The sequence below is a fragment of the Alligator mississippiensis genome, chromosome 11, assembly GCF_030867095.1.
Source record: "Alligator mississippiensis isolate rAllMis1 chromosome 11, rAllMis1, whole genome shotgun sequence".
Classification (NCBI taxonomy): Eukaryota; Metazoa; Chordata; order Crocodylia; family Alligatoridae; genus Alligator; species Alligator mississippiensis.
Window position 1 is genome coordinate 63,718,921 of NC_081834.1, and position 10,912 is coordinate 63,729,832.

Sequence of the window (10,912 nt, forward strand, 5' to 3'; positions counted from 1 at the left end):
GAAAAACTGCAATAAGTTTTAATCCCTCCTAGGGCATTTTTACACGACATGGGGGTTTAGTTCTCCCTAAATTGAAGCGGCAGTTTTTTTAAAAACACTGCATCAATTTAGGGTGAAGTAAACCCCCATGGCATGTACACAATGGTCTGCCCAATCCTTACCTGCCTGTCCGGCAGCGGGGAGGGGAGAGCAATCTGCCAGTAGGCCGAGCAGTCCCTGAGCTGTATGGGGCCTGGTGCTTCCCTCCACAGCTGTAGGGTAGGAAACTAAAACACCTCAGAGGTGTTTTAGTTTGCTGTGTCCCAAAGTCATTTCTGCATCCCAAAGTCATTTAAGGAGCATTACCCTACCAACATGCGCAAACAGCAGCACAATTAATGTGCAACACACTACCGAATGTGCAAACAGTAACGCCATTAAAGCGGTGCAAAAGGACACTTAACCTGCTTTAAAGTACAAATGCCCTTAGAGACTGGTGCAGGCAGCATGACAACTGGCAGAACAGAAACCATTGAGCAAGGCCTTCTGCCAGACGGTTGGGTGCCTACAGCCAGAGCTGCTGTGCAGACAGACCCCATGGAAGAGTCCCATCTTTCTGCAGATCCACCATGCTGAGGGCTAGATTTGGCAACTGCTGTTCCAGGGAGACCAAGCCCTCCTCAGCCAGGCAGCTTTGGGGGATCTCCATGAAGAAAGCTCCTCTCAGGCATGTGAGTGATTTCAGCCCTTAGTGCCTGGGCAGGAGCCACCACTGTGGGGGTACAGCTGCACCATGGCTCCAGGATGGAAGTTACAGTGGGAACTGCGCGCACAGGGTCGTCCAGCGCACACCACATGCTGTCTCTGGGTCACTTCAAGACACATGGGCAACACTGGGTGCCTGGAACAGATGGCAAATCACTCAGAGAGTGGCTTGATCCCCTTCACAGAACAGTTTTACAGTCCCATGGGCTTCCCTACTCACCCTCTCCCCTCCTGCTGCCTTGCAAGCTGCCTACACATTCAGCTGCTTGGCTATTTCCCTCATAGCTGCCTGTTTGACCTAGCGTCTCTCGTTTCATTGTGTGGATGCATAAAAACCTATCTACACTTGATATGTGCAGCCCCTTTACATACTTTTATACTCCCTCTTATCTATTAAGCTATTCAGGAGATCCACTATGGACTCGGGTTCATGGTTTCTGCTTTTTTGACAGGTAGTTTCAGGACTGACAGCTCTTCCCCGACCGTCTGTTGCCTGCCAGAGCCCCTGCTGGGTCAGATCCCTGGTGTTGTTTGTGGGTAACTGCATTACCTACGGCTCCGAGTGAGAGCCTCTAAAGCTCACACTGCCATCCTTAACCCCCAAAGGAAATTCAAACAGTGAGGGCAAAGTAAGTGCCTTTTGGAGTAGGAGATAGCCCCATGCGGTGGCAAGTGTGCTTGAGCATCCTGGACTTTCTCTTCCCTCTTTATCAGTTTGGAAATACCTTGGGGGAATGAAGTACTCTTTTTTGTTTTCCCTGTGCTCCCTCTTCCCCCTGGCCTACCTCTTCATGATGCTGGAAGCAGCTTGAACCACATAGGTATGTATCATAGTGACTTTGAATGAAGCTAGTGCTAATGTCCTTATTTCAATGTAACCCAAGAGTTGACCCTTCTACACATGCTTTTTGATTCTCCTTCACAAGAAAAGGGTTATTCAACTATAAAAATATTCTAGGTATTACAGATCTCCAGAAACCTTGATGTCTGTATTTTGAGGACAGAATATCAGCTTTTCATCCCTAGCTCAGTGACTTTTATTTTGCAGCAGATGAGCAGGTCACATCTGCCACAAGTCATTTTTTTAGAAAGGGAAACACCCATTTCCTGCTTTAGACTGAAACACTTCTAAACCCAGAAAGCGGAAGTTCCCTCTTGTATCCTTTCCCCTCGGCGTGTGCCATGGCCTCACAGTGACAAAATGAAATCTCCAGGGAGAATCAACTTGTGGTTTTGTCTGGAAATCTTCAAAGATCCCAGTGGGTCTAGGCCAGAAGCCCTCTGGGATACAAACATCTCGTGCCCTCACTGCAGACAGGGCTTTGCCCAGAAGACCATCAGACTGAAGAGGAAATTGTGGAAGTTGTAGAAAAAGCTGAGCAGCCAAGTGTGCTGGGAGTCTAAGAAGAGGAGTCTAAGAAGAGGAGCAGGTGAGTGATCATGGGGCAGCCCCACCCACTGGGTGCTGACAGGTGGGGGGGCAATCTCTACTGCCCCCCACTGCCCCATGCTGCATGGGGGGCTCTGCCACAAGCTGCCACAACCTGCCTCCCCCCGCTCCTCCAGCCGCCCCCACCCCTCCCCTCCCCGCCCATGTCTGCCCTGCCTGCCCCAGCTCCGGTCCTTTAAGGAAAAAAAACATTAGAAAAACCCCAGGACTAACCGCTCCTGCAGCAGCCTCAGGGCTTCAGGGGGCTCGTGCCCCATGTGGCACGGGGCAGCGGGCTGGAATAATGAGTTCTGGGGGTTTTGTTTGTTTTTTTCTTAAAGGGCCAGAGCTGGGGCAGGTGGGGCAGCCATGGTGGGGTACTGGGGGAGCAGGGGGGGTTGGGGAGTTTGTGCAGAGCTGTGGGGGGCAGTGGGAGGGAGTGCGGCTCACCCCCTTCTCTCCGCCCAGCAGCACCAGTGAGTTGGGGCTTTGTTTTCAAAGTGCCAGGAGCTGGGGAAGGCAGGGCAGCCCCTGCCAGGCTGGGAGCGGTGGGCGATGGGCCTGGCCTGGGTGATTCGGAGATTCAGCAGCAGCAGAATCTCAGAATCAGATTTGGCCGAATCGATTTGGGACAGTGATTTGAATCACCGAACCAAATGACTGTCTCCCAAATTGGCCAAATCCAAAGCGAATACTAACCGCTTCACACAGGCCTAATAGAGACACTGATTGTAACCACAGACCTGCGATTCCCCTTCCCTTTGCTTGTGTGGCATAAGTATTCCCCTCCCAGACTGGCCTCCCTTCATACCCTGCTTTCTCCCTGCCTTTCCATCTCCTTCCCTATATGGCTTGCACTAAACTTTATATATTTGCATGTTTTTGTCTCCCTGTGCAAAATAGACAGGAGTGACCGGAAGTGCCCTGAGAACAGTGCTTGGCCATGGCCACAGCAAGACCAGGGCAGGGCATCCAAGAGGAAATCAAGTGTCCCATCTGCCTGGAGCATCTGACCAACCCAGTGACACTAGAGTGTGGGCACAACTTCTGCCAAGCGTGTATCAATGACTACTGTGAGACGTGGGAACAACATGGACCTTTGGAGTGTCCTGTCTGCAGAGCCAGGTTCCAGAAAGGGAATCTCCATCCAAACTGGCAGCTGGGAAATCTAGTAGACGGCATTAAACAATTGCAGTTAGTTCCTGGAGTTGTAGATCTGTGTGTGAAACACAAGAAGGAGCTCAACTTGTTCTGTTGGGAGGATGGGGCGGCCGTGTGTGTGGTTTGTGAGAGATCTCCAGAGCACAGGTCTCACTCAGTGCTGCTCATTGAAGAGGCTGCCCAGAAATACAAGGTAGGAAACACTCCATTTTCAGCTACTTCAAACCATTCCCTGTGGGGCCAGACTTTCTCAGCCCTCCACAGCCACATGCACTTCCAGGGATCCCAGCTTCTCCCCCTCCCCCAGAAGAGACTGATTCCAGCAACAATCCTGCTGTTTCCTGTGAGACCCTCTGGGCTAGCACAGGACTGTCCAGACCCTAGGACTGTCCTGTCCTGGAGCACTACCCTGCAGAGGACACAGAGGGGTCCCTGGAGGTCCATGTTCCTCCCTTTAGAGGATGAACTACAACCAGGACTGTTGCCAAATCAGGGCTAGAGAGAGCCTGGGGTAGCCCAGAGATGGCAGGGCACAGGGCTCTGAGAATGAAGGGCCTTGACTACCATCAGAGGCAAACTGATGAATGGGCCAACAGGGTCAAGGCCCAGGTCCCAGCTACAAAGAAGCTATCACCACTCATTTTCTGCAGGCACAATTCAGGCAGAGCAGTCAGCACAGACAGCACTTTGTTGGCTTCTGGAGGACCTGAGCCATCATTTCCACAGGGAGAGGGTACAACACCAGATGTGTCCTACAGGTTCTTCCTCCATCTACCATAGGCAGTGGAAGGGAGGCCTTACAAACTCAACCCCTCCAAAGGCAGGGCAGCAGGTATGGTTGTAGGGCAGCCTGGCCGCAGGCTGCTGCAGCAGGGGGGAGGGGTGTGCACACTGAGATACCCTCTGCAGCCGGGATCACAGCCGGCTCAGCAGGCAGGTAAGTTTCTTTCAATCTTCTTTCTTTATGACTGCCTGGGCTTGAGGGTTGGGGGGAAAGGGGGTCATATCGAGATTGCCACAGTGCATGACCCCACAGAGCACAGCGGGGCAAAGCGAGGTGGATGCAGGGGTCCCAGGGGCTCCGTCCCCTCCAACCTGATGGTGCAGCTGAGGCTGGTCCTGCTCCAGCCCCTGGCTCCAGGCCCCCCTAGACGGTGCAGGAGCCAGGTCTGGTCCGGGGAGGCAGCGAAGGCCGGTGCAGGGCTGAGGGCCTCTGGTTTTGCGGGGGCCACTGGTGCCAGGCAAGGACCCAAGGCACGGGGAAGGGGAGGCCACATGGGCACATATGCAAGCTGGCTAATAACATGTGCCAGTCTTTGAAATCACAGCAGGGAAGGCACCTTGGTTGTGTGTGGCAAAAACATACCTGTCTCTCCATCCCCAAAGGAAAACTCACCCAAGGCATTTTCCTTCCCTCAGGAGCAAATCCAGCCTGAACTGGAGAGTCTAAGGAAAGAGAGAAAAAGGCTTGAAGCCCAGAGAGTGAGTGAGAGTCAGAAACATCAGGAATATCAGGTCAGTGCTCCTGGTCACTCACCCTCCCTGGGGAGGGGGAGGTGGGGATGTCTCCTCTTCTGTGCATTTGGTGAAACGTGTGTTGGTTTTTGACTGTGTTGGTGTGCATGGTTAGAGCAACTGACTTCTCTCGTGTCAGATACAAGCCCTCAAAGCTGTAAAAAAAAACAAAAACAAAAAAACAAAACCCTTCCTAAGGTGAAGTGATTTCACAGAAACCAGGCAGGGTGCCTGAAATTGCAATCAGAGAGGTCTAGGAGCAGAGGTGCTGCAAGGCCAGAGCATCTTTTCAAGACCATGGGAGCTCCAGGGGACTAACTCTTCCCACTGTCAGTCTCACTGTGGCGCCTGACTCTCCCTGAGCATCCTGACCTCTCCCCCCTGGTTTCCGACTGCTCACTGCAGGAAAAGACAAAGGCTGCAAGGCAGAAGATTGTGTCTGAATCACAGCGACTGCACCAGTTCATCGAGGAGCAGAAACAACTCCAGCTGGCCCAGCTGGCAGAGCTGGAGAGGGAGATTGAGGTGATTCAGGAGGAAACTGTCACCAAACTGTCTCAGGAGATCTCCCATCTGGACAGCCTGATCAGGGAGATGGAGGACAAGTGCCAGCAGCCACCAGTGGACCTCCTGCAGGTGAGGCCCCATGAGTAGCCCTGCACCTTGACAGCTGTCCCGCCCCCTGGTCGCCATCTTAGGACCAGAAGTCCCACCCCCTGACCCCTGACCTTTGCCACCAGAATTCCCTCCTCTTGCCCCCCCCCAGAAATTCTCCTTTCGAGATGGGGGCTTTCCATCTTAGAACCAGAAAAAAACACCAAGTCATACACCAAAAGTCAGGCACCTACTACAACATATTTTAATTTTATTACAAAAACTATTCTGGTCATGATGTGTATTTGCATAGTGTATACAGAGAGGTTTGCATAGTAACTTAAAAATAAATTCTTAGTCTTGTGTACAGTCTGTGTGTATAGTGGGGTGCGTGTGTGTGTGTGTGTGTGTGTATGGTAGGGTGTGGGAGGGTGGGGAGGTTGTGAGGGGTGTGGGTCGAGTGTGGGGCATAGGGTATGTTGGGAGTTGTGTATATGTGGGGAGCTGGAGCTGGCTGCCTTCCCTGCAGGGGCAGCCCTGTAGGAGAGGAACGCCCCAGGTGCTTTCCCCTGTGGGGCAGGGATGGCAGCCAGCTCCAGTGCCGTGTGAATGCAGGAGGCACTGGGGATACAGACAGCCCCACAGAGCCTGTGCTTCTTGCTGTGATGTGCAGCACTGGCCATAGCTATGCCCCACCAGGCACCAGAGCCCTGAGTGCTGCACCTGCTGCTGCTGCCGCTGGCACCACCTGCCAGGGCTGTGTATCATGAGGGGAGTGTGGGTGGGTCCCCACACTCCCCCATCCCTCAAACCCACACACTGCCCATCCAAGATCTGTGCTGCTCCTGCCCTCCTGGGCATGGGCTCAGTGCTGCTGCCAGCCTAGCCTCACACTCCATGTTCTTACCTGGCTGCAGCCCTACCTTCGCTGCTGGCTTCCCTACCTGGTGCCTGGAGCCAGCGAGAGCCTGGGGAAGTGGAGCAGGTTCCCAGGAGCTGCAACAGCGACAGCAGCCTCACCCAGAAGCTGCTGGCTGGAGGGGCTGGGCCCTTCAGCCCACAAGGGTGGGAGCAAGATGCAATAGGGCATGTTTCGGGATGTGTGTACACATGGGTACCTTGCTCCCACCCTCGTGGATGGAAGGACTGAGTGGAGCACAACTCCTTGGTAGGTGTCCAGGCCAGATGAAAGTGACTGATAGTATGGATGTGGCCTGTGGGCTGTATTTTCCCCGTCCCAAAGTAGATGCTGGTGTGTCACATGCAGTCAGAAAGTTCACCTGCCCTTAGAACCTGATTGAGACAGGTGGCACTGAGCTCCCTCTTCCCTTTTTCTTTCTCCCCTCCAGGACATCAGAAGCACGTTGAGCAGGTACGTGGCTGCTTCTCACTCTGAAGGGCAGGCAAGGGCCTGACACTGTGATATGGTCACATCTCCATGGGGCACCGCAGCATCACATGCAGGGCAGGATCACTGCTAGGACACACATCTTTGATGGCATTCAATCCTGAGGTCATTTTATACAAACTCTGGCGTGGGAAGGATATGGACAGTTCTGTGCTGGAAAACCTGAATCCCGGCAATGAAGGGTGCTGTTACTGACTGCACTGCCCCTGTGGGTGGGGGACAGAGAGAATCAGTCCCCAGGTCTGTCCAGCTATTCAAAGCTGATACCACGAAGCTGAGCTACCAAAGGAAAAGAGAATGACACTGAATTGTTTTTCCCAGGTGCAAGAAGGGGCAGTTCCAGCTACCAGCAGGGATTTCCCCTGAGCTGCAAACAAGACTCAAGAGCTTCAATGGACTAAACCTAAGGGAGATGATTAGCCTATTTCAAGGTACTGATAGGGGAAGTTGGGAGATAAAAGGGAAGTGCCTCCATGTGTGGAGAGAAGACAAGCTCTTGGCAGTGAAAATCCTGTGTCAATCTGCCCTCCAAATGGCACATACCTGGGCACACAAGGGTCAGTTTTGACATTTAGGCATGGTTTGCAATCTCATCCCACCCTTCACACAGCTACTATGCCTACCCAGGAGACTGTACGCTGTCTAGTCAGCTCTGTGGCTCCATATAAATGTAGTTAAGCATTTATTCAATACTTAAAGCCCAGATGAAGTTTCCCAATCTACACATTTTAGCCCAGTAGCCTAGTGGTTATGGTGCTGACCCAGTAAGCTGGCCCTTTTGTTTTTCCAGACACTCTGCAGTCTTATCTGAAGGAGGGCTCATACCCGAAAGGTAAGTGCTAGTGCAGATCGGATTGTCTTCACAACAAAATACCAATGCAGCGCTCCCCTCCTCTCCCCTCCCCTGAGAAACACTCACAGCCAAGCACCGAACTCCCTGTGCTGTAACCTGGGGGGTTGGGCTGGGATTTTCCTGCCTTGGCTTGTGGATTTGCTGCCATGTCCTCCCCTTTCCCCAGTGCCAGGCTGTGGAGCTGCAGGGCTGTCTCTTCTCGGCCTCAGGGGAGCAGGGCCAAGGCAGCTGCCAGAGCCCAGGACAGGACGAGGCAGAGCGGGGCTGGTGGGGAGGGCGAGGAATGGCCCCTGCTGCGCTCTGCCCTGACATGGTGATTCTCTCCCCAGTGACGGTGACTCTGGATCCAGACACGGCTCATCCCCATCTTTTCCTTTCTGATGATGGGAGAAGTGTGAGATGTACAATCATGAGGCAGCGTCTGCCTGACAATCCTGACAGATTTTATACATACTCCTATGTACTGGGCCGTCAGGGATTCACCATGGGGAGACACTGCTGGGAGGTGGAGGTGGAGGTGGGGGAAGAGGCGTTCTGGGCTGTGGGGGTCGCCAGAGAGTCCGTGAAGAGGAAGAGACTCATCCACTTGAGCCCAGAGTGGGGGATCTGGGCTGTGCAGTGCTCACGTAGTCAGGTCCAGGCTCTCACTTGCCCTAAGCCCACTGCACTGTCCCTGTGCCGGGTCCCCAGCAGGATCCGTGTGTGTCTGGACTGTGCAGCGGGGCGAGTGTCATTTCTCGATGCTGACATCGAGGCCCCAATCTTCACCTTCCCGCCGGCCTCATTCTCTGGGGACAGAATCCATCCCTGGTTCTGGCTGAGGAACAATGGAGCTGAGCTCAGGCTGTGCCCCGGAAATGGGGGGTGGGCAGGGGCATGTCCCATGGGGAATGATGCACTCCAGCCTCCTACTCTCTGCCTCAACACTTGAAGGAGACTGTCCCAACAGGGACACCATACTGATATTTCAGTACTATCCCCATACTTGTAGTTTAATTATTATCCCCAGCAAAGGGATGCAAGGTTCAAAAAGCAGTTTGGGAGCCTGGGAAAATTCCAGCCCAGGGATCGGCTGGGTGGCTCCCCTTAAAACTAGTACATCTTCCTGTCCCCAGGGTGCAGAGAGAGATGCATGTGCTGTTGAGAAGGCCTGGGAAAAGTCTTCAGCATGTTTGCACCCTGCGGTTGCCTGCTGGATGCCTCGTGGGTGGGTCAGAGGCCAGCAGAGCATCTTAAGGGTCAAGCAAAAGAGAGCAGATGCCTAGGATGAGCAAGTGAAGTTAATGTGTGAGCTGAACAAATTCCTTAGGGTAGGGACACAGCCCTGGGAACCCCCTAGACAGCAAGAAGGTGATTCCCTTCTGGGTTTGGAGACTTGGGAGTTGGTAACAGTATGATAAACCCCCTGTGTGAGTGGATGGGGAAAGGACTGTGGCTGGACTGGGCGGCTTGGCACAAAGAGATGCCAGCTAGGGAAAGTCCCCAGGATGCCCGTGTGGGTTGAGACCCAGGAAGGCAGGACCTGAGGGGAGCCTCAGTGTGCCTGAGTGCCTTAAGGGAAAGTGAGTCCAGAGGTGCTGTCTGGTCTGCTGGGCGCAGCTTGCTCTCCCTCTGTGGGCGCGTCCACACATGCAAGCATGTGCACTTGCAGCAGATCAAATAGAAGCGGTGCAAAATTTGAGCCAGGGCTTTTTGCTTCAGCAAATGTGCTCACACATGCACTTTGTTGTGGAGCAAACCGTGCCACTTGGGGCAAAATAACCCTGCCTGATTCTTCCTGGATCTTCAGTCAGGGGGAGCTAGTGCCTGGGGCCAGCACCTGTGCTGTCCCCAGCAGCATAAAAAGCTGCCCTGTCCTGGCCCCAGCAGTATAAAAAGCTGCCCTGGCAAGTAACTCAGAGCTACTAGCTCTCAGGAGCTTCAGGGGCCCAGCCAATTGGTACCTGGGGACACTACCCCTTGTGCCAGCTGGACGCTGCAGCAGCCCTGAGAGTTCCCTGCACCCTCTCCCCGCTGCAGCAGGCTGGCAGTGGGGGCTGCTGCCTGGCTGTGACCTGCTGCGCACCTGCCAGACTCGGATGGGGACTGCACAGCCAGTAGAGGCATCTGCCCCTGTGGGCCAGCTGCCAGCGGGCTGTGGCTGCAGAGTTGGCCTTTGTGCGGCACTACTGCCATTTGTGCCCCCTGCCCCGCCATCTGGGCAGCTATCGCCTGGAAGATATTCTGGGTGTGGTGGCCTGCTTTGAACTGTCAAAGCATGTCCTCCTGGCCCCATTTGACCAGGAGGGCAGCCGCAGCCAGCTGGGTCCAAGGTGTCAGTGCTGAGCAGGCGAAGTCCTACCACTGGCTTCCCCTAGCAGGAAGTCTGGTGTTCCCTATTGGAAAACTGAAAATTCCCTGATAAAAAAAATCCCAAAGTCACTCTGTAAAATACCCCCAAATCCACGTTCCTCCACAAGTAAAACAAAAGACCACTATAAAGAGAGAGAGAGAGAGCAAGACAGAGACAGTGATCAGTTGGGCAATGTTTTATTGATATATCTACAGTGGTAAAACAAGTCTCTTATCACAATAATAAAGTGAACTCTAAATACAGGTTTCAGGAATTCATGAATACATATTTTGCTGTCCTCCCACAGGGCGATGGCCCCCACACAAGGGCTATGGCCCCCCAACAGGGGGTTCGTCCCCCACCCAAGGAGTTCGGCCCCCAACAGGGACTTCAGCCCCCCAAGGGGAGTTCAGCCCCCACACAAAGGGTTTGGCCCCCACAAAAGGGGATTTGGCCCCCCAATGGGGGCCAAATGGCCCCTGCAGGGGCTACCACCCCTGCTGTAAGGCCCACATGCCCCACCCCAGGCCCCCGATTGCTACCCCACCTGGCCCCATCCCCCACCAGCTGCTGCAGCCCCCCCAATGCCTGCCCCACCCAGCCCCACCCTCTGCACTCCCAGACCCCCCATGGGTGCCCCACTGAGCCCCACCCCCCAACTTGCACCCCCAGGCCCCCATAGCCGGCCCCATCCCCACAACCCCAGGCACCATCGCTTAAAAAAAAAACCTAGAAAAAGAACAGAAAAAATGGGAAAAAAAAGCCTCTGCTTACCTGAGAAGCGGGGGGGGGGGGGGGGGGGGGCATTTTTTCATTCCCACACATGCCCGTTGCCCCACCTCAAAGGGGTTTGAGGCGGGCAAGAGACACATGCGC

The 10,912-nt window shown here is 54.1% G+C and overlaps 1 protein-coding gene across 1 annotated transcript; it reads left to right on the top strand.

Moving 5' to 3' along the window:
- The first annotated feature begins 1,893 nt into the window (after nt 1-1,893).
- LOC102561134 (tripartite motif-containing protein 10) lies at nt 1,894-10,299 on the top strand. The gene is made up of 8 exons (XM_014606141.3): nt 1,894-2,174; nt 3,077-3,527; nt 4,754-4,849; nt 5,255-5,485; nt 6,793-6,815; nt 7,173-7,282; nt 7,642-7,683; nt 8,034-10,299. The coding sequence occupies exons 2-8, from the start codon at nt 3,117-3,119 to the stop codon at nt 8,633-8,635; spliced, it is 1,515 nt and encodes a 504-aa protein (XP_014461627.2). The 5' UTR covers nt 1,894-2,174; nt 3,077-3,116; the 3' UTR covers nt 8,636-10,299.
- The last annotated feature ends 613 nt before the right edge of the window (nt 10,300-10,912 follow it).